Here is a 21,718-nt window from a genome sequence, read left to right on the forward strand (position 1 = left end):
CGCAAGCCCGACAACCCAAAGATCGTCTATTGAAATCTCGACTGTATTGAAATCCCGACTGTATTAAAGTCACGACGCTTGAAATCCCGACTACCATAATCCCGACAATCAAAATCCCGACTATATCGAAATCCCGACTACCATAGAAATGTTGTAGAAATTTATAATAATAAAAGACACTGTCTGGATTTTGATTGTAGGGATATTGGCATAGTCGTTATTTCCAGATAGTCGGGATTTCGAACGTCGGGATTTTGAGCCAGCCGGGATTTCGATACACTCGGGATTTCGAACGTCGGGATTTAGATAGACAAGATTTCGGTTGTCGGGCTTGCGATTGCCACCGATAGTATTCATATTAGAAATTCGAAAAATTCGTCAGTTTTCAACTAGTTCCAGAAATTTTTTTGTATGACATTTTTGTCAGCATTTGTCTATAAATTAATTTTCTCGACTGCAATAAAAAATGTTAAAACTACTAATGATAAACATGTTTTATTTGTATATTGTCCTATAATAACTAGTAACATTGGTGGATTACCCGTTAAGAAAATGATGTACGTGCCTAAACTTTGGGAGCTCCAAGCCTATAGTATTTAAGAAAAAATGTCTTTCTGTCCTATAATAATTATTTGTTGTTATTTTATATTTGACTTTTGGTTGTATCAATGCTAAAACAATGACTCATACAATTATTTATGGAAACTTAACAAAGATAATTACAACACTATAGATAATGCAAGGTTTATAATGACAGATAATAGTTTAAGTACTATAATAAATTATTTTACTTACATTATATAAACGAAAGGCGGAAATAGAACCAAAAAATATTTTTTATTATTATTAATAAATAATATTAAATTAATATTAATTGAGAATCAATGTAAAGTTCAATAAATGTAAATATTAATAAAAATTTAAATTCTTACTGTTATGTTGGTTGCCTAACGTTTGTAATGTTTTATAGAAATTTGGAATTATCTACGATTTCTGATAGAATATCTTGTAAAGTAAACTACACGCAGTTTTAATAGTACTTTGCTTATGCTATTATGATTACATGCATTCGTATAAATTGTTTATGTTGGATGAATGCTATCGGATCTGTCAGCTCAGCCCAGTGTAAATAAATATGGCGACTGATAGTGGTTGTAGTATGAGTGCGGTGATTAGACTTCTCTAATAATCTGTGTAAATTCGATATTGAACGCAACTAAATGAGTTGCAAGTGATTCACTGTGTTTTCCGCTGTACAAAACGCTCTTAAAACATGGACGAGGAGCAAGGACCTATCTGTTACGTCGTCGTAGTCGGTTTCCACCACAAGAAGGGCTGTCAAGTGAGTATTCCAATAAGAAATTCAATTGTTTCTCACCAGCATTTCCATTGTTTATTGCAAGTTTCATGTGTTGTTATATGTTGTAGGTTGAATACTCATATCCACCTTTGGTACCCAATTGCCCTAATGAGTGCCCACCAGGATGGAAGTATCTACCCACCTTGGCACTGCCAGACGGTTCACACAATTATGATGAAGACACTGTCTTCTTCCATCTGCCCAGTTTGACGAAACCCCGTAAAACCATCTATGGCATATCTTGCTTTCGACAAATACCAGTTGAGGTTGTATTGGCAAACAACAATCACTACAATTAACTTACTATAAACATACTTGTTTTACAGAAAATCAAGAACTTAACATCTGATATTACCAGAGGAACAGTGCAAAAGTCAGTATGTGTTTTAAGTACTGTTCCACTGTATGGACATATTCAAGTAAAAATGGCTCTCATAACTCATGCATACTTTGATGAAGGAGATTTCAGTAAAGTTTCTTTACTGCAGGATACGTACCACCATTTGAATTCTGTTTTATTACAAAATGAGTCACCTTCTCAGGCGTTTGTAGGTATGTTCGGCACATTTCAATTTGTTTTTTTTTTCTATTTGTATATTTTAGTCTTTAGAACATTCAGATTCATTGATGTTTTTAAGGTTTATCAACTAGAGATCTTATTCTGCAATGGAGACACAAAGCTGTGCTGCTGTTCAAACTGCTTCTATTGGAGAAACGTGTGATCTTTTATAAATCGCCGGTGCATCCTTTGTGTTCGATGGTCTTGTCTTTACTTTCTCTGCATCCAGGGATGATTGAGAGAGGACTGGACGAGTCAGCTTGCATTAGGTGAGTTCATAATGTTATTCAGATTTATCGCGTTTTATTGAAAATTCCGGTTTGATCAACCGAAAATTGATTGCTATTAAATTAAAGTGTAATTGATATATTTTAGAGATAACAATATTTGCTGAGAATAGATATATTATGTTTGTTCTGATTAAAAGTGTACTTTATACTAGTAAAAAATATTTATAATACTAATTTTGGAAAGAAATAAGCTAATAATAATCATTTATTGTCAAGAAAATATAACATAATATTGAAATAAATAAAATGAATTATAAAAAAAGCAGTTAATTAATAGATACGTCTTGTTAATGAGCTATCGACCTAGGTCTTTCTGCTCTAATTAATCCATTATTTTGAATGTTTAGTATGCTAACTAGATTTGCAATTCAGTGTTTTTATTTTAATATGATGTTAAATACAATATATCTTAATTTCTATGAATAATGTCCTAAATTTGGAATGGAATTGTATTTAAATTTAATAACTTTCATCAAGTTCAGTGAGAAATTTATTATTTTCTTTTTGCAATAAAAGGATACCATAATAATTAATAAACTATCATCGATCGTCCTTATACATACTTGCATCTGCGCAGGACGTACGCTGAAGCCGTAATTCATGTTCTCCATAGATTCAGAAAATATTATTTTCTAATATTAATATTTCTTGCAACAATTATACAATAACACATTTACAGTGGAACCGCGCTTAAAACCGATAAGAAGAGAAGTCCCGGATTGCGCGGCTGCTGCATCATTTTTAAAACTTGCGTACATATATTATGTGTATTTTTTTATATGTTTCACCATACGAGTAAAACTGCGGAAATTTTGGAACGGATTAAACTTGTTAAGCGAGGCTCCAATGTATAGCTAAACGAGTAGTAGTAATTAAAAAAAACTATGAATCATTTCAATGGGCGTTGAACTTGATCTTTCCTCCCATGTTTTCAAATACTCTAGTCTGGTTTGAAAATTTGTAAATTAAGTAAATTTTAATTGAACAAAATAAATAGTACACACAATTATTTTTTATACATAAATGATCGTTTTTTCGCTTTATACAAAATCTCTTTTTGTGCGGTTTGTTTTTGTTACATACTCGATTAGTCCGGTTTCATACAGTCTTTTTACTTCAACACATAAGTGAGAATGTGTTGAAGTAATTAATCATTTTATTGGTTATAAATTGGAGATAAAATAGAATTATTCATTTTCTGATTAAAATAATCGTAATAAATTCTAAAGAATACAGAGTTTTTAATAATTTACCTATGAAATAGAACTCTCTTGTATGAATATCACGAGCTTAGTAACAAAAAACGAATGTAACTGTGATCACAAAACGTCTAGAATTCTAATATTGTGAATATTTGATACGTGATGTAAATATTAGTATTATTATTTTGTAGGCTTGTGTTATCAATAACACGTTTGTTGATATAACTAATATTATCCAGAACTCACATGTGCTATGATAGTCATTTTATACCTTAGTATTTTTTTGATGTAAATTTATTGTGTCCAAAGTTTTTTTGAAAATAAAATATTTTGTTCTGTTTACAGATTGTCGAGGCCAATGTCGCCAATGCCGAATTTCTCGGATGACGATGGAACGCCAGAAACTAGTCCTAGGCATAAACCTGTGGAAGTGGGCAGGCCAGAACAACCAGCAGAGGTAAAGCAGAAAGATGCAATTATTGATAACGATGAGATCGGTATAGAGCAGCTCACAGAATCCATCACCATCCCGAATCCGGATGGTAAAAACGAAGAGAAATCGTCCTCTTTGAGGAGAGATGTAAGCACTGACGGGATCACAGAGCAAATGAACAATAATTTCGCATTCTTAGCCCAAATTAAGCCGGAAACGTGCGGCCTACCACTGAATATTTACAAGCAAGGCAATCTTTGTCTGCCTTATCTCTCTTTACCATACATGGACCTCCTGAGCGACGTTAATGTGAGAGGTTACGTCGCCGGAGCCACGAACGTGCTCTTCAAGCAGAAGAGACAATTGTATGATATTCTAGTTGACATTGAGGCTGGTCGGATCGAGTGTCAAGATTTGGAATTGCGTAAGCAGCTGCATCTTACCACCGAAGACCTTAGGTTCGCCGATTATATTGTGAAGCATGTTAGCGAGGAGAAGCACGATGTGTTCTTGGATGGTGTTGGATGGGAGGGCGGCGACGAATGGATCAGAGCTCAGTTCAAGATTTACTTACTTTGCCTCCTCAGGACATCATTACTTTCAGGTATTTTCAAAATAAAAGTGTATGTTGAACTTTACATATGTATATCACTTCTTTGGGAAATTAAGGATTTGATTAGACTATTTCCATTAGTACTTATTCTCGATAGAATAACTTTATTTTTTGCGCTCACCTAACGCACATTCTTTAAATGTGTTTTTGATAATAGCTCCATTATTTACAAATTAATGACAATTGTACATGAAACATTCATATTTTATGTATTTTACTGCAGTTGAAGTTTGTAGCTTAATCTCTTTTTTTCTATAACTATTTTCGAAATATCTAGCGTCAAAGTGTACGTTCGTATTGAATATTGAGTACTTTATAATAAATATTACATTTTCTTAATTTTTGGTACTAACATATAATAGTGATTTACTTAAAGCTAGTACATATTCTAATGTACTTCTTCAGGCGCGGACGCAAATTAGATATTTGGCACCAGGCGCAAGTTCTTTTTTTTTTTGCTGAACAGAACAGTCAAATATCATTTAATTTTAATTCTATAATCAGAAATTGGGTAACCTCAGATGAGGGAGCCTGACAAAAAATCATCATAGAACTATAATCAGAAATATTAAGTATATTGAACATGTATTAATCATGTTACTTTTTTATAATTTCTAGATGGTAGTAGAGAGTTGGATCATTTCAATTCAACATTTGTGCAAACTTGGAAGGACACCCACAACTATAAGATGTGGAATAGCGCAGAGGCTTGCGGTATTTTGGAAGTCAATCCAGGCCACCCCTTTGCCGGACAACTATCGGTTTCGGATATGAAGCTAAGGCTATCGCAGTGAGTAATTTAGATTAATAGTTTTTCTTTCTTTTAAATTTGCTTTGCGTTGCTAATATTGAATCATTCTTTTAATTCAGTAAGTATGCATCATGCGTATTTTATTGGCACTTCCTGTACGCTTTATTGAGTTGGCGCATGTGATTATTCGAATATCCTCATTTGTAATTTACATATATTATTATTATTTCTCTTTTGTTTATTTTCTGCAATGCATTTTAACGAAAGTATTAATTTTAGGTGTACTTCAAGTTAACATGATTTAACAAACAAACAAAAGGTCGACAGACCGTTCAAAAAATTTGAAAATGTATATAATTTTTAATATGAAATAAATATGGTTATCAAAGGACTATGAATCGTTGTCCTTACGTCCTACTCCATGATATTATTTTATAAATGATTATTTATAAAATGATATTCAACCACATTCTTAATTTACTACATTTATATGAGATTCATTGTATCTATTTACTTTTTTTAGACTAATTCAATAATATTCCATTTTTCATTTGCAATATTTTCACCATCATTTTCCTAAATTAAAATAGATTTTATTAATATTGTATATATTAGATACCATAAAATCTTTAATACTATACCCATTCCTGAAAAGCGTGAAAGATTATGATCAAATTAAATTTCGTATATAACTTATATAAGTTTTTGTTTTAAATTTCATAAATATTATTCTTAATCACTTCACTGCCTTCACATTCTTAATATTATTCTGCGTATTATATTCAAGATTTTACACTTATTATTATTTTATCTATTTCTTATTTTTCTCTGTATATACACCCTTTCCAGGTAAATAATCTACTTATATCTGAATATCTCACGTCGATCATTGTAGTTTATATAACTGCAGTATCGCCTGTAAATAGTGCAATTTTTGTGTTTTTTTCATTAGAATGTTTACTGTTAGAGATATTTAATTTTCTTGAAGACATATTAGTTTATTCAAGTTTTAGTACCTTAGATGTGATTTTATAATTAGGCAGACATTATATGAAATGTTCCTTTTTTCATTGTAAACAAATTTAGTAGAAGATTTAAATAAGTATTTTTAAAACTGAAATTTAATCAAATGTAAAACATAACGGAATTGCATAGTATTTGTAATAAATTAAACATAATCTATTTAAAATGTTTAAAATATTTTGTTCTAACACTATTGCTGTTTGTCTATCTATATTAAGTATTTTTTTCATTATATATTGACAAAATTAACTAATTTATTTGAATCGGAAAGTAGATTTCGTATTTTAATTAAATTTATAAAATATGATGTCAAATGAAGACAAAAATACAGCAATAATATATTAAAAATAGTATAAGGAATCATTATCCTGGAGAGAGATTTAACTTAATTTTATCAATGAATTATTAGTTTTGAATAAATACTAAAAAATCAGTATAAAAAAAGTTAAATTTGCCAAATTGCATTAACCTTTTTTAAATATTTACAAAAAAAACAATACGTTTCGCGAATCTTTGCTTTTTATTTGAGGTGTTAATTTTATTATAACAGTTCTAAAGAAGTTACTGTGGATAAAGGAGGAGTGTTTTGTGTTTATGTGTGTAGAATTAAGACTTATAGCGAACTGTCTTTATTCTATTGGAAACAAATTGCATTGGTAACCAGTATTATCCGTGATACAAATTGTATATAATGTTATAATATAATAATATTTATATATATGTTATAAGTGAAATTTATTTTGTTTTAGTACAATGCATAACACTGAGAGTGGAAGGAAAATAAACCAAGCCATGGTGTCGACTGGTCGAGCCGTGGCGACAACGAGTAAAGCAGTCGGTTAGTATACAATCAATCATCCTCTCGTTCGATACGTCTCACATTTGAGGTGATTTCAGGCGGTGCAATATCCCATGCGAAAGGAGCTTTCTCTAGCTGGTTCAGCAACTTATTGGTGAGCCCTGATCCCGGCCAAAAGCTGGACGAAAAGGTGAAGGAAGAGGAGGATGAGGCGGAAGATGAGACGAGCACTAAAGAGAGCGAGGAAGCCATGAACGAGAAGAACGACGTTAACAACATCAAGAAGGACAAGGATCTGATGAACGGTTTCATAATTCAGCAGGACAAAACCGACACGTTTGCAGTGAAGAAGAGTCCCGAGATCAAGATCGTCTAAGCTCGTCAATTACATTTGTATCCTTTTCCTTTCCCCTCGATTAATGGCACAATCAATAATGTATAGTAACTTTTTATGAACCCGGTCGTTCGAAGACGCGAGTTTTTTTTTAGTCAGTTTCAGCAAAGCAGTTTACATTCCCCGATTGTATATATATTTAACATGCGAATGGAGTGACGTTATTTATTAAGTCTATTAGCAACCACGTTCGTACAATATGATTTTGTGATTACATTGCTATTATTGTATAGAGTTTTAGCAAGTTGCGTTATAGTTTCCTTATTAACAGGGTAAATAAACTTGCCTCCCTAAAAAAGGGATCGTTAAAGCAATGCTCATTATTAAGTAAAGAAAAAAAAAGAGAAGGCTTTATTTGTACTTATATATTGTTATTTCTTTCATCATTTTTATTTATTTATATTTTTATGTTACAATGTGATACAATTACATTAATAAACAATTGTCTTAAAAAAAGTAGTTTTTTTTTCAAAATCAGAAACCAATTTCTAATAATTGTAACTTTAATGATAATTTTGTATTACTTTTTGTTTGTAGGCTTTTTCCTGGCGCTGCTGCTCGATGAATTGCCTAGGATGCATCCCGTTCGCCACATTTTTCCTCAATATCTCGGTAAGTGTTTTCATTGTCTCTAATAATAATCTATTATACTTTTCGGTATGCAACAATAAATTACGTTTACTTTCGTTGCAGATGACGGAATGCTATTTATTTGCATTCGGCTCACGTACGCATCCACGTGATAACGATATTAATTAAAGGTAAGCGCCAAGGGCTATTTATCTAAAACTGCGTACACATTTTCCCATATATATATATTTTCCGAAATAAACGTTATCTCTTATCAAAATCGGGGTCCTTTGCGACAGCCAGGATTTCGTTATTGTTATGCGTATTATTATTACTTTTTTTTTATTGCGATGTTTTCAATTTAATAATCGGCTGGTAAATTTCCTGCGGATTTGCTGTCGGTTTAATAGTTTGTTTATTTTCAACGATCTCTTACGCGGCTTCCCTATACCCACTCAACTTGAATCTCTCCTATGCCCCGTTGCCACATGTCACATATTTTCATCAACCCGGCAGATTTTATCGCCGGTTAATCCGACTACTAATTGCGCGATTGAGATAACCATTTTTTTGTATTCCTTCTGGTACCGTTTTCAATCACATTTTCTGTTTTATTTAATTACTGTTTGAAAGCCGAGTGGCCACCAATCGGGTTTGACAGTTTATAAAAGTTAAGCAATATACTATAGATGACCTTGACTATTTTCCATCCCGCGACCAATGGCATTTGTTACAGTAACAAATTTTAATACAACAAACACTTTAACGGTTAAAAGAACTTTTTCGGTCTGTAAAAAGTTGGATGAGATTCCTCTTAATGATTTTACTGTACAACACCATATGTTTGGTATATCTTGAAATTATCATCCAAATAAGCTTTAATACGTCTATAAAAAAATATTTATTTTTTTTAGGAAATAAACATTATTATTTACTTTTTATACTTGTGTATCAATTTAGACAATAATCACATGCTAATAAATAACATATCTTTTAAAAGTTAAGAAGTATACATGAATAAAGGACTTAATTCCTGATAAAGAGGTAAAACACGTAACAAATAATATGTTATAATATCATTAAAATATAGTTATGACTTGAGTAAATTGAAATAAGTTAATCTGAAGTATTTCGAAAAATCTACAGTTACACAGCATGAAACTGACTAGTTTTATTTTTATTATTAAACGACAAAATGACACATGGTTAACATAACTGGTGGTGACGTCATCTCTATGTTCGAACCCCTTCCCTTCACTTCCAAAACGATCGCAAAGACCAAAAACCGATTACTTATTTCTTGATCAATTACATCAGCATTCCTATTTAAAATCAAATGTTTTATGTAAATAGTGTTATTCTACACTGGCGCCATCTTGGGTATTTTTAAATAAATATGATACATTTGTATACAGGGCACTCGAACAACGGTTTCCTTTATGCGACTATTTATGAAAGTTAAGCAATATGTCACACAGGCAGTATTTTAATACAATTGAAGGTCCTCGATGTTAATAGAAAACTTACCAAATTTAATTAACCCTTTGGGACCTGAATTTTGTAATTTTGTTATTTTTTTTATTTATCATAAAATATTATAAGAACTCTCATACCAATATAGTTGAAATTCGAAATGATATATCTTTGCAATAGTTGGTTTGTTGCTGAAAATAGGTATTCAGTTATAGAATAGATCTCTTTACATGTTACGGTCTCAAAAGCCACCGGAAGGTCCGAAAGGGTCAATAACTAACTACAATAATAGTTTAAAATAAAAATGCGTTAATCTGATTTTTAAAGTTTGACAGATCAATTGAAAATATCATATAATTAGCATTTATTTGATACACAAATTACTTACCTTAAGTGACAAACGAACTACATTTACGTTTATTTTGTTGATATATGCATCTTCGTTCTCATTAACGTACTCGTTATTCACACAGACGTACATTTTTCCGTCGAGCAACAGCCATGTACATATTTCAATTACATATCAGTCAGGACGGTGTTATTAAATATTTAGAACTATTACATCATGTTTTATGTATTACAATACACGAAACATTCAAAACATTATTAATATTTTAACATGAGGACAATTATATAATAAAACTTTTAAAGGTTTATCATTGCAAAAAAGAATTAAAGCAAGCAATTTTGGTGATAAATTTTAATATGCAGTCTGTTTTTAAACTTTTTAATTGAAATAAAATTTAAATTTATTTTTGTTTATGTGAAATAACTAAATAAATTTATAAATCCTATACAATTTGTTTTAATTTCGATTTATATCATTTAAATTTAACAACAAAATCAAAATAAATGGTAATTTGATGGTGCTTTCCCAAACAGGGAATGGTGTTTGGTAGAATACGATTTGCCGATTGTGGCTATTTTTCTTGCATTGCTTCCTCCAGTTTCAGTAATTGTTGATAGTAAACATCTGAATTGACCGTTTGGTTCCTTGGAAGCAGCTCAAATTATACAACACCAAAATGATAGCATGATATTTTTTATGCAATTCAGCTTTGTATAGGGTTTGTTTGTTTATCAATCATTGATCACCACTGATGATTCCTTTAGAAAAGTGACGGTTACATTATGTTTGTGATGGATATTCCCAATTTTCGTTGTGTTAAGTGAATCTTTTTCAATTCATGCTAATATGGAAATACGAGTCAAAGACATTTAAGTGATTTTCAATTGTTGTGTGAGATACATTTTACCTCTCTGTAATCTCCTACACAGTTATATAACGATTTGATTCAATTAAGACTTTAATTTGGTTTTCATAAACTTCAGTTGGTTATCTTTGAATGAAAATATCCAGAACAGACATGTGCATTATGTTTAACAATAAACATCAACATTAACTTCACATATCTCTTTGTGAGTAGGATTTATACAAAAATCGACTTTTAAAAAAACGGTTTTCGAATTGCTACGTTTACGAATTTTCCCAAAAATATAGAGACAATAGGATTTTTACAATTTTTTTCTTTTTATTTAACTTTATCCGAATTAAAAAAAATAAAATCTCACAGAACCAACCTTACATATAACATTTATCTATAATGACAATAAAATATTATTTTAATTCTTATTTTTTTCTCAGAAAATGTGATTTTAAAAAGTCTATAGATCTATTACCCAAACCATGTTCTTGTTAAGATAGAAAATTTGCAGAAATAGACAATATTCTCTCCCTTGCTACGTACACACAAACGTCACATTCATTACTAGTACCATACATTTTTTTTATGTTTTTACAAGATTTCTTCCTACTGGAAAACTGGACGCTCTTTTGCCAAGAGTAGTTGAAGGGGAAATTTGGTTATTATATTTTAGGTCTAGACTTATAAATTTCATCAAAAAAAAAATTGTTGAAAAATTTCGTTATTGCACTCCTGTTAAAATTCACCCTAAACTAAGAGCTGCAAAATTACGCGCAATAAATAAATCCTATACAATTTGTCTTAATCTCGATTAATATGACTATAATTATAAAATGAACATTAAATTTACTTTTTCAAAGCAAAGTAACATTTAATAGCCGATTAATTTTATTTGACTTTATAGTACTTAATTTAACAAGGCCTCATAATAATTTACATCATGTATTGTTTATCTAGTTTTGTACTCATATTCTATTAACAATGTACAATCTAATTAACTAAAATTACAAAACTTTAAAGTATATTCGTCGTTTTGGTTATTTAATTCACAAATAAATTTATAGATACATTAACTGGATAATACACAATTATATATAAATTCATATTTAAGCTAAATTACTTTAAATTATATATAATTTGTAAATTTTTAAATAAAACAATTAATTTTCAATTTTATACCGCGATTTAAAAAGTTAGTTATATCCAGTTGCGGCTGCTATTTAAAATTGTATGTACAAGTATATCCCAGAAGTACCCGACCTAACAAAGAAAACATAACAAAAAATTCTGGCTAAAAGAAAACTACGTTGAGAGCATAAGCAATCATAGTCTTCTTTTATGTGATACACTTTTCCCAGCGATGTTCAATAGCTTCGATACCCTGTTTATAGCGAGAACCGTCAAGCTCAACAAAATAACCATCAACCGCAGACTTCATTGTTGGCAAATCTTTTACAACCGGGCCTTTTTTTAAGTTTGGAAACAGAAAATAATCCGAGGGGCTAAATCGAAAATTGCACGAGGAAGCAATTCGAACTTTAAATCATTGATTTTGGCCATTGCGATAATGGTGTATTGTCTTGATTTTGAGCAAACGCAGCACCCATCTTGCACAGTTTCCACATGGTCAAATTTTCAGTCAATATGCGATGTATAGCACTTTTTGAAATGCCTACTATGTCTGCTAGCTCAAACTTCTTTTTTATAAGCTTGATACTTTTGATCATAGTAGTTTTTTTTCAATCAATAACCACCATTTATACATGAAGTCGAGTACTTCTGGGACTGCACTCATATCGTATCTTTGTTATTAAAAAATGTATGTATACCTGTTCTGTATACATTCTAGAATGATTATAACAAGTTATTAAAATTAAAATGAGGAATCGAAATCTGAAGATGAAAAAAATATGAAACGACATAATTTGAATTTCTATACAGTTTTCGAAGACCTCAGTTTCCGAATAAATGTTGTTATTATTTAAGATTTTATGTATTTTAATATTTTTTTACGATTTATGTAAATATTTAGATAAGCAATGATCTGGGCTTTTGAAACGTATAATTTTCATTTTACAATAGAATGAATTATGTTCGAAAACCGAGGTTCCACTGTATTTGCTTTATGTTCGCTAATATCAAAGAGCTCACGGTTAATATCTGAAAGTCACTGGTTTGTAAAATATGTTAAAATTATTGTTTTAAGTGGTAATCCGTTGAATAAAATAATGTAAAGAGGTCAGAGAAGCATAAATAAATATGTATATTATGAAAACATAACAACAGATATAAAATACAGAACAGAAATAATTCTATACATATTTACAAATATTTGGATTTATCTACTTATTATAAAAATGCTTTTTTCTTACTTTTAAACTTTTATTACATTTAAGATTTATTACTTAACATGCTAATCAACATTGTTGTATTGTTAAATAGAAAGGTAGGATTCAATACATATCTAGAAGTTATATAAATGATGTAACAATATGTGAACTACACTCTTTGAAAGTTATGGTGAATAATTCAATTGTTTTTCATTTGCAATGAAAACTCAAATGAGAATGACATTCAAATATAAGTTCGAAATTGCAGATAATTTAACACTGCATACATAAAAGTATCAGATATCATTTCTAGGTCACAATTTTATCACCGATTAAATTCATATGCCAGCTTTTGTCGTTCTCCTTCTTAATTTACTGTATGAAGTAATATTTCCTTGATTATTTATGTGACATTATTATGTTAATAATAGTGTAATTGACAAACAAGTAACCACAAAGATATAAAGTTCGTCATTTGATTGAGGTACTTTTTTTTTAATTACACGAATTTCAGTAAATTATCTGGCGGTTGACAAGGTTTTAATTGCCCATTAACGATTATCCTTTTCTTATTGGTCATTTGTTGAATCTCAACGGTAGATCAATAGTAGAGCAATATAGTGTTATTAGGCTATTGTCAAGAATATTGACAGCTAATACGTTTGGATGTTTGTCTAGTATATTTTTGTATCGGCTACTGTTTTTCATAATTGTTTCCTCTGCTGTTTCCATTTGAAGGTCCTCATGAATTATCCTGTTCGTAATAAACCATGGAGCACCAATGATCGTTCTTAGGATCTTCGACTGGAATCTTTGTATTGTTGCAATATTAGATTTGCTACTCACTCCCTATAACTGTATTCTGGTTGTCCACTTGTTTTCTTTTGAAATTGTCTTCCCGTAATAGCCAGTAGAGTTTCCTGAACTTAATTTCGAATTATTCGCTTTTAACTTTATTATCCGCGGGAATTATTTTTCCCTTAAGACTCACTGGTGGGCAGGAGTCCTTTCTGATGGTGAAGGTGACATATACTGATTTCGATTCATGGAACCTTCATTCTCCACTTTTGTAGCCATTCCTGTATTAGGTTCAGGTTTACTTGCAGGTGATGTGATGCAATTGCTAGGTCTGCATCAGATGATAATATTGCAGTATCATCGGCAAACGTTGCAGTCGCTGTTTTGTCCGTTAAGGGCATATCTGCGGTATATAGTATATACAGGATAGGTCCTAGCACGCTACCTTGCGGTACACCTGTCGTGATTGGATACAAATGCGTCACCGCATCGAACACTTTCACTTGAAATAATCTTCCAGTCGAATATGAATGTATTATTTTATAATAGTTGTATGGTAGGATCTTCTTTAATTTATAGTGCAATCCCGTATGCCACACTTTTCGAAACATCTGAGAATTCGCCTGAGCAATAGCTTCTTTTCTAGGTCCTGGCTTATATATACCATTCTATTATCTTGCTCGATGGTACCGTATTGACAACGAAATCCAAATTGGTAATTTGGTATTAGCTCGTTATTGTTTATGACTATTTTGAGCCTATTAATTAATATTTTTTTAAACACTTTGATATTATTGGAAGTAGACTTTAGGTCTATAAGATTTTATGTCTTCGGAAGCCTTTCCTGGAAAATTATCCTGTGATTAGATCCTATCCAGGAGTTTGTTTTGGCTTTATTTCACTATTAACTTCCTTTGGTGTTATTGGTCTATTGGCGTCAGATTTAGCAGATAATCTTGTATGGATTGGTTTTGTGTTGATTTTAATAGCTTTTTAAGCTTATTCGTTGCTTTGTTTAGATTAGCTTTATCTACGGATAACCTCGAATTTTGCCATATTCCGTTTTTCCGCAATCATTTTCTTGTGTACAATGGGACATTCACTATGTACTTCTTGATTTATACGTCTTGGAATTGATTCCATGATGCGTGTTGCATACCTTTTGTAATATTTTCTACAGCAGCGTCAATTTCTTCTATTGTTTTGAGCGGAACATTTAGGGAAATGTTTTGTTCCAGGGCCATCCTGAATGATTCCCAGTGAGTCGCTTTATTGTACAGTTTATTTTAATTAAGGAACAAAATATTCTTTCAGAAATGTAATAGTTCCTTAGTATTGGAATAGTATTGTAATATAAATAATTGATTGTTAAAATAAATGACAATTTGAACAACAAATATATTTATGCAATGGAGAAATTAACAATTTACATTCAGAATATTGAGAAAATGTTCTTATATTGGGTTGTTACATAAGTCCGTTCGTATTTTGATATCCACACGTTGACGGTGGACGGTAAACTGTTAGGTGAGAGGGAATTTTTGATAACGATACAGTTGTGATTACATTTTAGTGCAAAGTTAATTTAATTCTGCTATTTAGTTTGTGAAATAGAACAAAACGAGAATTGAATTTATCGAATAGGAAAAACGCAAATCAAGTGAAATTGCCTGAACGTTGGGCAAGAGCGATACAAAATAATGGACAATATATTTAATAATAAAGTCTATTTTTTAGAATGTAGTTCTTTTTGAAAAAAAAAGAGGTTGAAAATACGAATAAATTATACTGTAAAATTTTACAAAATCGTTATATTTGACTTGTATTCAATATCATTTAATAATTATATATTCAGTATTTCTTTTAAAATTCTAACCTTGTATAAAAATAACTACTGGTATTTCGAACAATCATTTCTGATAAGGAAAACTAAAAACTGTTCATTTGCGACAGAAATAATGAATAATAAAAATAATAATTTGCTTAAAATATTACATAAATAACTTTGCAATTGAAATGAATATAAAATCACTTAAAATGAAAGCCGTACAGATAATTAAATTTAAATTTAAGTTAAAATCCTAAGTTTGATATTACTCTTCGAAAACCGAATCATTTTTCCTATAAGAAGTAATGTAAAATCGGTAACCTCCAAGCTCAGATTATTTACTCTGTAAAGGAAATTCATTAGTACGAAAACATGGAAAATACGTAAAATGTTAAACAAGAAAAAAGTTACATAAAATATATTCGATAATAAAAATTAATTAATTTTTCTTTATTTATAAATTCTGCATAAATAAAAAATTAGTTAAGTTGTTGAATTTAATTAATTAAGATATTAAAAAATGTGGATCTGGTATAAAAATCAAATTGGCATGAACAAATTTTTTAAGGCTTTTTTAAGTTTGATTTTTGCTCGGGAACCGAAAGCATATTCGAAAATTTTAGTTATTGGTTCGGGAACCGAATCGTTCGACTATTCTGTTCAGAATGTTAATATAATATTTTAGTCGTATTTCACATATACAAGAAAGAATTAATTATTTTTTCTATTTTTCATTCTGGAAATATGACAAATTACATTAAGTTATTAAATGTAATTTTATGTTATTAAATAACTAAAATGTTTTTTGTTTTGGTTTTGTTCGGAAACCGAAAATATATACGAATATTTAATTTATTATTTCTATTAAGAATATTCACGTCTTAGAATGTTAATATATTTTCGCTGTATTTCATATAAAGAAATTAATTACCATATTTTTCTCAAAAAATAAAAAACAACGTTATTAGAACAATACATATTTTAAAATTGTATCAATAATTCAAGTATAACTAATATTTACAAGTGAGTAATTTTGTGGTTTTAAAATAATAGAACTCAAATATTTACGCGTTGTAATCTATTATTATGTTCCATTTGTGGTTTACAGTAAAATACAAAACGTGTACTAATTTTATGTGAAGCTTCAACTATTGGAATATTTGTTAGGCTGTTAGTGAATAATTTAGTTGAGTTTATTTTGAAGTACTCGAAAAATAAAGTTTAACCTTTGTTTATTTACATGAGAGTTATTGATTAACACAAATTGTTATTATTATGCTCTACGTGCATTACCAGACAAATAATGATTGAATAAATGTGATTCATTTAAATTGCATGAAGATTTGATAACGTACAATTTCTTATGAAAAGTAATATTTTTAATTTTAAATACATAATTTAAGTTGTAATTTGATGTATTCGATTGTCCAGAAAGTTCGTGAAAGTGTCTAGATATATCAGAATTGTTGAAAACAATTTAGTTTTGTACATATTCTGAACTGTCTTTAGTAAAAATTTTGGTTCAGATCAAATAATTTGGGTCAGTTTAGTACCCGTTTGAAGATGTTATAAAACAAAGTGCATTGTATGCTCTTGTATTACTGGAATTAAAAAATGCCATTAAAGCAATAACTAAGACAGGCATGGCAAACCCGCGATTGAAGTTTTCAACTTTCTATATTTTGAATTTTGGTATACAAAAACAAGTGTCACATTAACAATAATTCGTTCGTTTTACTTTTTATATGTATTTTGGAAACCCAACACTTTTGGGCTGGAAACACTGAACTAAGAAGAAATATTCTGTTTACGAAAAAGTTTTTTCAACTGAAAGTACTGTTCAAAAGTAATTTGCTAAGTTTAGAGCTATTTATTTTAGCCTTAAAGGTCTGCTAGTAATAATGATGAAATCATAACATTGTTCGAAAATAACTCGCACTACACGACATGTGAATTAGCAGTGATATTAAATATATCAAAAACAAGCATGTTTGATTACATAAATAGTTATAATCAAGAAAATACCAGCTCTTATGATTCTTTTACTATCTTACAAATAATGTTGAGTATCACTGAGATGTATTACTCCACTCATACCTATGGTTATTTTGGAAAGCGCACAATTCAGGACTTCTCTTCTCCTCGTCACTCGTTATGCGAAACTCGTTAAGCAAGTCATTTTTCTTACAATTCATTTTGCTCGTTATGCGAGGTGCTAGTTAAGCGAGGTTCCACTGTATATATTTTGATTTTAAATTTTTAAATTGAATGAAATGGTATGTTTTCAATGTCCGAGAAAGAACAATGAACTGTAAACGTTTTGACTATAGTTTTTATTACTGCTATAAATCGAATATTCTTGAAAATTGTTACATAAACATGGAAATAATTTCATACATAGCTACCTAAAAGCTAAATATAAATTATCAATTATTGTAAAGGACTGTTGTCTCGACATCGATATTCAACCTAAGGTATGTATGAGATTGTCTTCAGATATATTTGATTACTTTGAACAAAAGTACAAGTTATTCTATTAAAACATAAAAATCGATAAATATCGGTGGAAATCACAAGCCCGATAACCGAAATACCGTCAATCAAATTCCCGACTGTATCGAAATCCCGACTATATCAAAATCTCGAAAGCCATAATCCCGACTCTATCAAAATCTCGACTATATCGAAAATGTCTAAAATAACATTTAAAAATTATTCCGGAGCGTAGTGACTTTTAAATTGTTATTAATAATAAATAATCTTAATTAATAATCTGATTGTATTTGATATTATTGCATAATGTTAAGGATTATTATGAATAATTCAACAAAATCAAATAAATTAATTATAATTTATTGTTATTAATAATAAAAGTGTAGCACAAGGTGAATACGCTCCAAAATAATTTAAAAATGTTATTGTAAAAATTTTCGATATAGTCGGGATTATGTTTGTCTGGATTATGGTTGTCGAGATTCTGATATAGTCGGGAATATGGTTGTCGAGATTTTGATATAGTCAGGATTTAGATACAGTCGGGATTTCGAACGTCGGGATTTCATTAGCCGGTCTTTCGGTTGTCGGGCTTGCGATATAGACCCGATAAATATATTATATTAAAATAATTTGCACTTATTTTTTTATGTACAATATGTTTAAATAAAAATAAAATTATATAAATATTTTAGAACAAAATTAATGCTTAACAAATAAATAAATAAAAGTTTCGTACATTTCTGTTACAAATTATGCTTTTGTTATTATTATTTTCCTTTGCATTAGTATATTTTTTTTATAAATTTGCATAAGATTTTTTAAATAATATATTTTTCAATCTCGATTAAATAATAATTCTGGGTAAATATAAGTAAAAACCCCTTTTTCGGTTTACATTGTGCTAAGGTTAAATGTATTCAGTATTAATAAGTACATAAAGTTGTGTTCACATAGAAATTATGCTGAATTATTATTTAATTCAGTTCTAAAACAAAGTTTTTTTTTTATATAGTAATGCTTTAATTTTATTCTGACTATGGACTAGTGAAATTTTCTTATAGTGAGTTGGTAGAAATCGCTACATCTTTAGCACAGTATTGATTTTAGAATACGCTTATATGGAAGAATTGGCATCGTAGTAGAAGCGAAGAGATACATCGAAATAGAACTTAAATATAGATAGAAGTTAACAGAAAAATGTATAATTTGGGCAGTGTACAGAATTAGTGGGCTTTATGAATAATACCGAAATATGAACTTATATTTAACACTATAAAAGTGTTAAGTTCATTACGAAATAATAATTATTAAAGTTGTTAAATGATGATAATAATAATATTTATTGCAACAATAAATTACCAAAATATAAACTCAACGCAATACTATAATATAATATCAAAAATCAAGAAAATTAAATTAAATTAAACTGCTGTAAAGGGTCAATTATCAATATCTATTAATTTTATAATAGTTATTTAATTGAAACTGTTCAACATACGTAAATTAAAATAAATAAAACATGTTTTTATCATCATAACTACAGACTATTGTACATTTAGTATTCATTTTATTTTTAATTCATAATATTATTTTCTTTTTATAAGAAATTCTTTTCGTTGCGAATATAATTCCTTTCAATCTTCTAATTCAATTCAGTTATAATTAAATCAAATGTATAGAACATTACTTATTTTATAATAACCTATATAGCAATACCTCGCATAGTATGGATCAGTCAGGATTAACTTAATAAACTAAATTTTAATTCAACTAAATAAAAATAACTTCTAAAAAAATATATTATTTTTATAGATAAATGATCAGATCTGTTTTTTTTATTATTATTGTCTCTACAAGTCTCCTTTTGTATGGTTTATTATTATTTAGTTCCTCTATTAGCCCGGTGTTTAACAGTTGTCCAGTACTATGCGAAGTATTGCTATATTTGAGAATATCCAACATATTTGTCATTGCACGACTTACGCGGTTTTCATTTGCGCGTTGTAGTAAATGTTGCCAAATTTGGACCGGCACCTAGAAAATGTTTGACATATATTAATAATAATTTGTACTTAATGTTTTATGTACTTATATTAATCACTTATATCTATTTTAAATTAGCATTAATCATTTTATTATGAAATCACGTTTTTTGTAGAATTTTAATGTAATATTTGTTGATATTAGTCAATAATTAATAGTTTATTTTTAGTTCCTTTATTAGTTAAAATTCCATCGATTTATTTTTTTGTATGAGTTACAATTTGTTGGCAAATTGTTTCTATCACTTATGTGTTTTTTATACAATCTACGAACTACAGAGTACTCCGATTGTCAATTTTTTTCTATAAGACGTAATGTTAAATTGGTAACCTCCGAGCTTAGATTAAGAAAAGAAATTCATTCGTACGAAAACATAGAATATACGTAAAATGTTAAACAACAAAAAAGTTACATAAAATAAATTCGATTATAAAAATTAATTAAATAAGTTATTAAAAAAAATGAATCTGGTATATAAATCAAATTGGTATGAACAAATTTTTAAAAACATTTTTGTTTGGAAAGAAGAATTCATTATTTTCCTAATTATTTTTTTCATTTTTCGTATATATTCTGGAAAAAATAAAAATAACATTAAGTTGTTATTATGTTATTAAATATAATATATTAAGATATATCTATTTTAAATTAACATTAACAAATTTTATTATAAAATCTCGTTTTTTGTAGAATTTTAATATTTGTTGATATTAGTCGATAACTAATGTTTTATTATTATTTAGTTCCTCTATTAGCCCGGTGTTTAACAGTCGTCCAGTACTATGCAAAATATTGCTAAATTTGAAAATATCCAACTTATTTGTCATTGCTCGCTCGACTTACGCGGTTTTCATTTGCGCACTGTATTAGAATTTGGACCAGCGCTTTGAAAATGTTCGATATATAACAACATAGACGTAACGTTAACTGATGCAATAACTTCAATAAAATGTTACTTTGAGAAATCTGAAATTGAACCACTGACCCGCCTGGGAAACCAGTTATTTTCAATTTTATTTTTTATAAGCAAATAATATTATTATGAAGGAATAAATCGCTAATTCCCGTCCCCTAGGGTCGCTTAAATATTCTATGTAAAAGTCTCACCCCAAGTGAATAAAAATAAGGGGGCTGTGGAAGAAGAAAAGAGTTTTGTATCATATTTTTTTTCTGTACAAACGAAATTTAGGATTTTAGCCAAAAGCAGAAATCTACATTTTGCAGACAATTAAAAGATTTTAAAATAAACTAAACACTTTTTTCAAATATAATACACTGAGAATTTGTTAGAAAATATTACCAAAAATATTTTCTTTTATAATTTATTAAAAAGATCATAATTTAAAATAATTATTTACAAACTTCAGCAGTTATGAAATTGAGGAAGGACGTGATATTTTTTTTATGAAAACATAAAAAGACATAACGTTTGAAAAACACAGGAATTAATATATTTAGAAATATATTAATTTCTCAACCTATGAGACGCAACTCAGAATTAGGTCACGATATATTTTTAATGGGTCGCAAAGTAGCAATTAGATCTCAGTA

The 21,718-nt window shown here is 29.2% G+C and overlaps 2 protein-coding genes across 3 annotated transcripts in view; both read left to right on the forward strand.

The window, feature by feature from the left end:
* The first annotated feature begins 1,120 nt into the window (after positions 1-1,120).
* Positions 1,121-7,779, forward strand: LOC108561938 (late secretory pathway protein AVL9 homolog). Of its 2 annotated transcripts, XM_017920090.1 has the most exons (8): positions 1,121-1,342; positions 1,429-1,626; positions 1,687-1,912; positions 1,999-2,188; positions 3,757-4,448; positions 5,076-5,247; positions 6,981-7,069; positions 7,129-7,779. In XM_017920090.1, exons 1-8 carry the CDS (start codon positions 1,274-1,276, stop codon positions 7,404-7,406), a joined length of 1,914 nt encoding a protein of 637 aa, XP_017775579.1. In that variant the 5' UTR covers positions 1,121-1,273; the 3' UTR covers positions 7,407-7,779. The 2 variants fall into 2 exon arrangements, with proteins under 2 accessions (XP_017775579.1, XP_017775580.1); XM_017920091.1 differs by lacking the exons at positions 6,981-7,069; positions 7,129-7,779 and adding an exon at positions 5,488-5,530.
* Positions 7,780-8,111: 332 nt separating this feature from the next.
* Positions 8,112-21,718, forward strand: part of LOC108561922 (serine/threonine-protein kinase tousled-like 2) — a 109,899-nt gene continuing 96,292 nt past the window's right edge. Inside the window, exon 1 of the mRNA XM_017920048.1 lies at positions 8,112-8,185. The gene's annotated coding sequence lies outside the window, so the exon portion shown is untranslated. The remainder of the gene's footprint in view (positions 8,186-21,718) is intronic.

The sequence above is a fragment of the Nicrophorus vespilloides genome, unplaced genomic scaffold (genome assembly GCF_001412225.1).
Source record: "Nicrophorus vespilloides isolate i.1.1-1 unplaced genomic scaffold, Nicve_v1.0, whole genome shotgun sequence".
NCBI lineage: Eukaryota > Metazoa > Arthropoda > Insecta > Coleoptera > Silphidae > Nicrophorus > Nicrophorus vespilloides.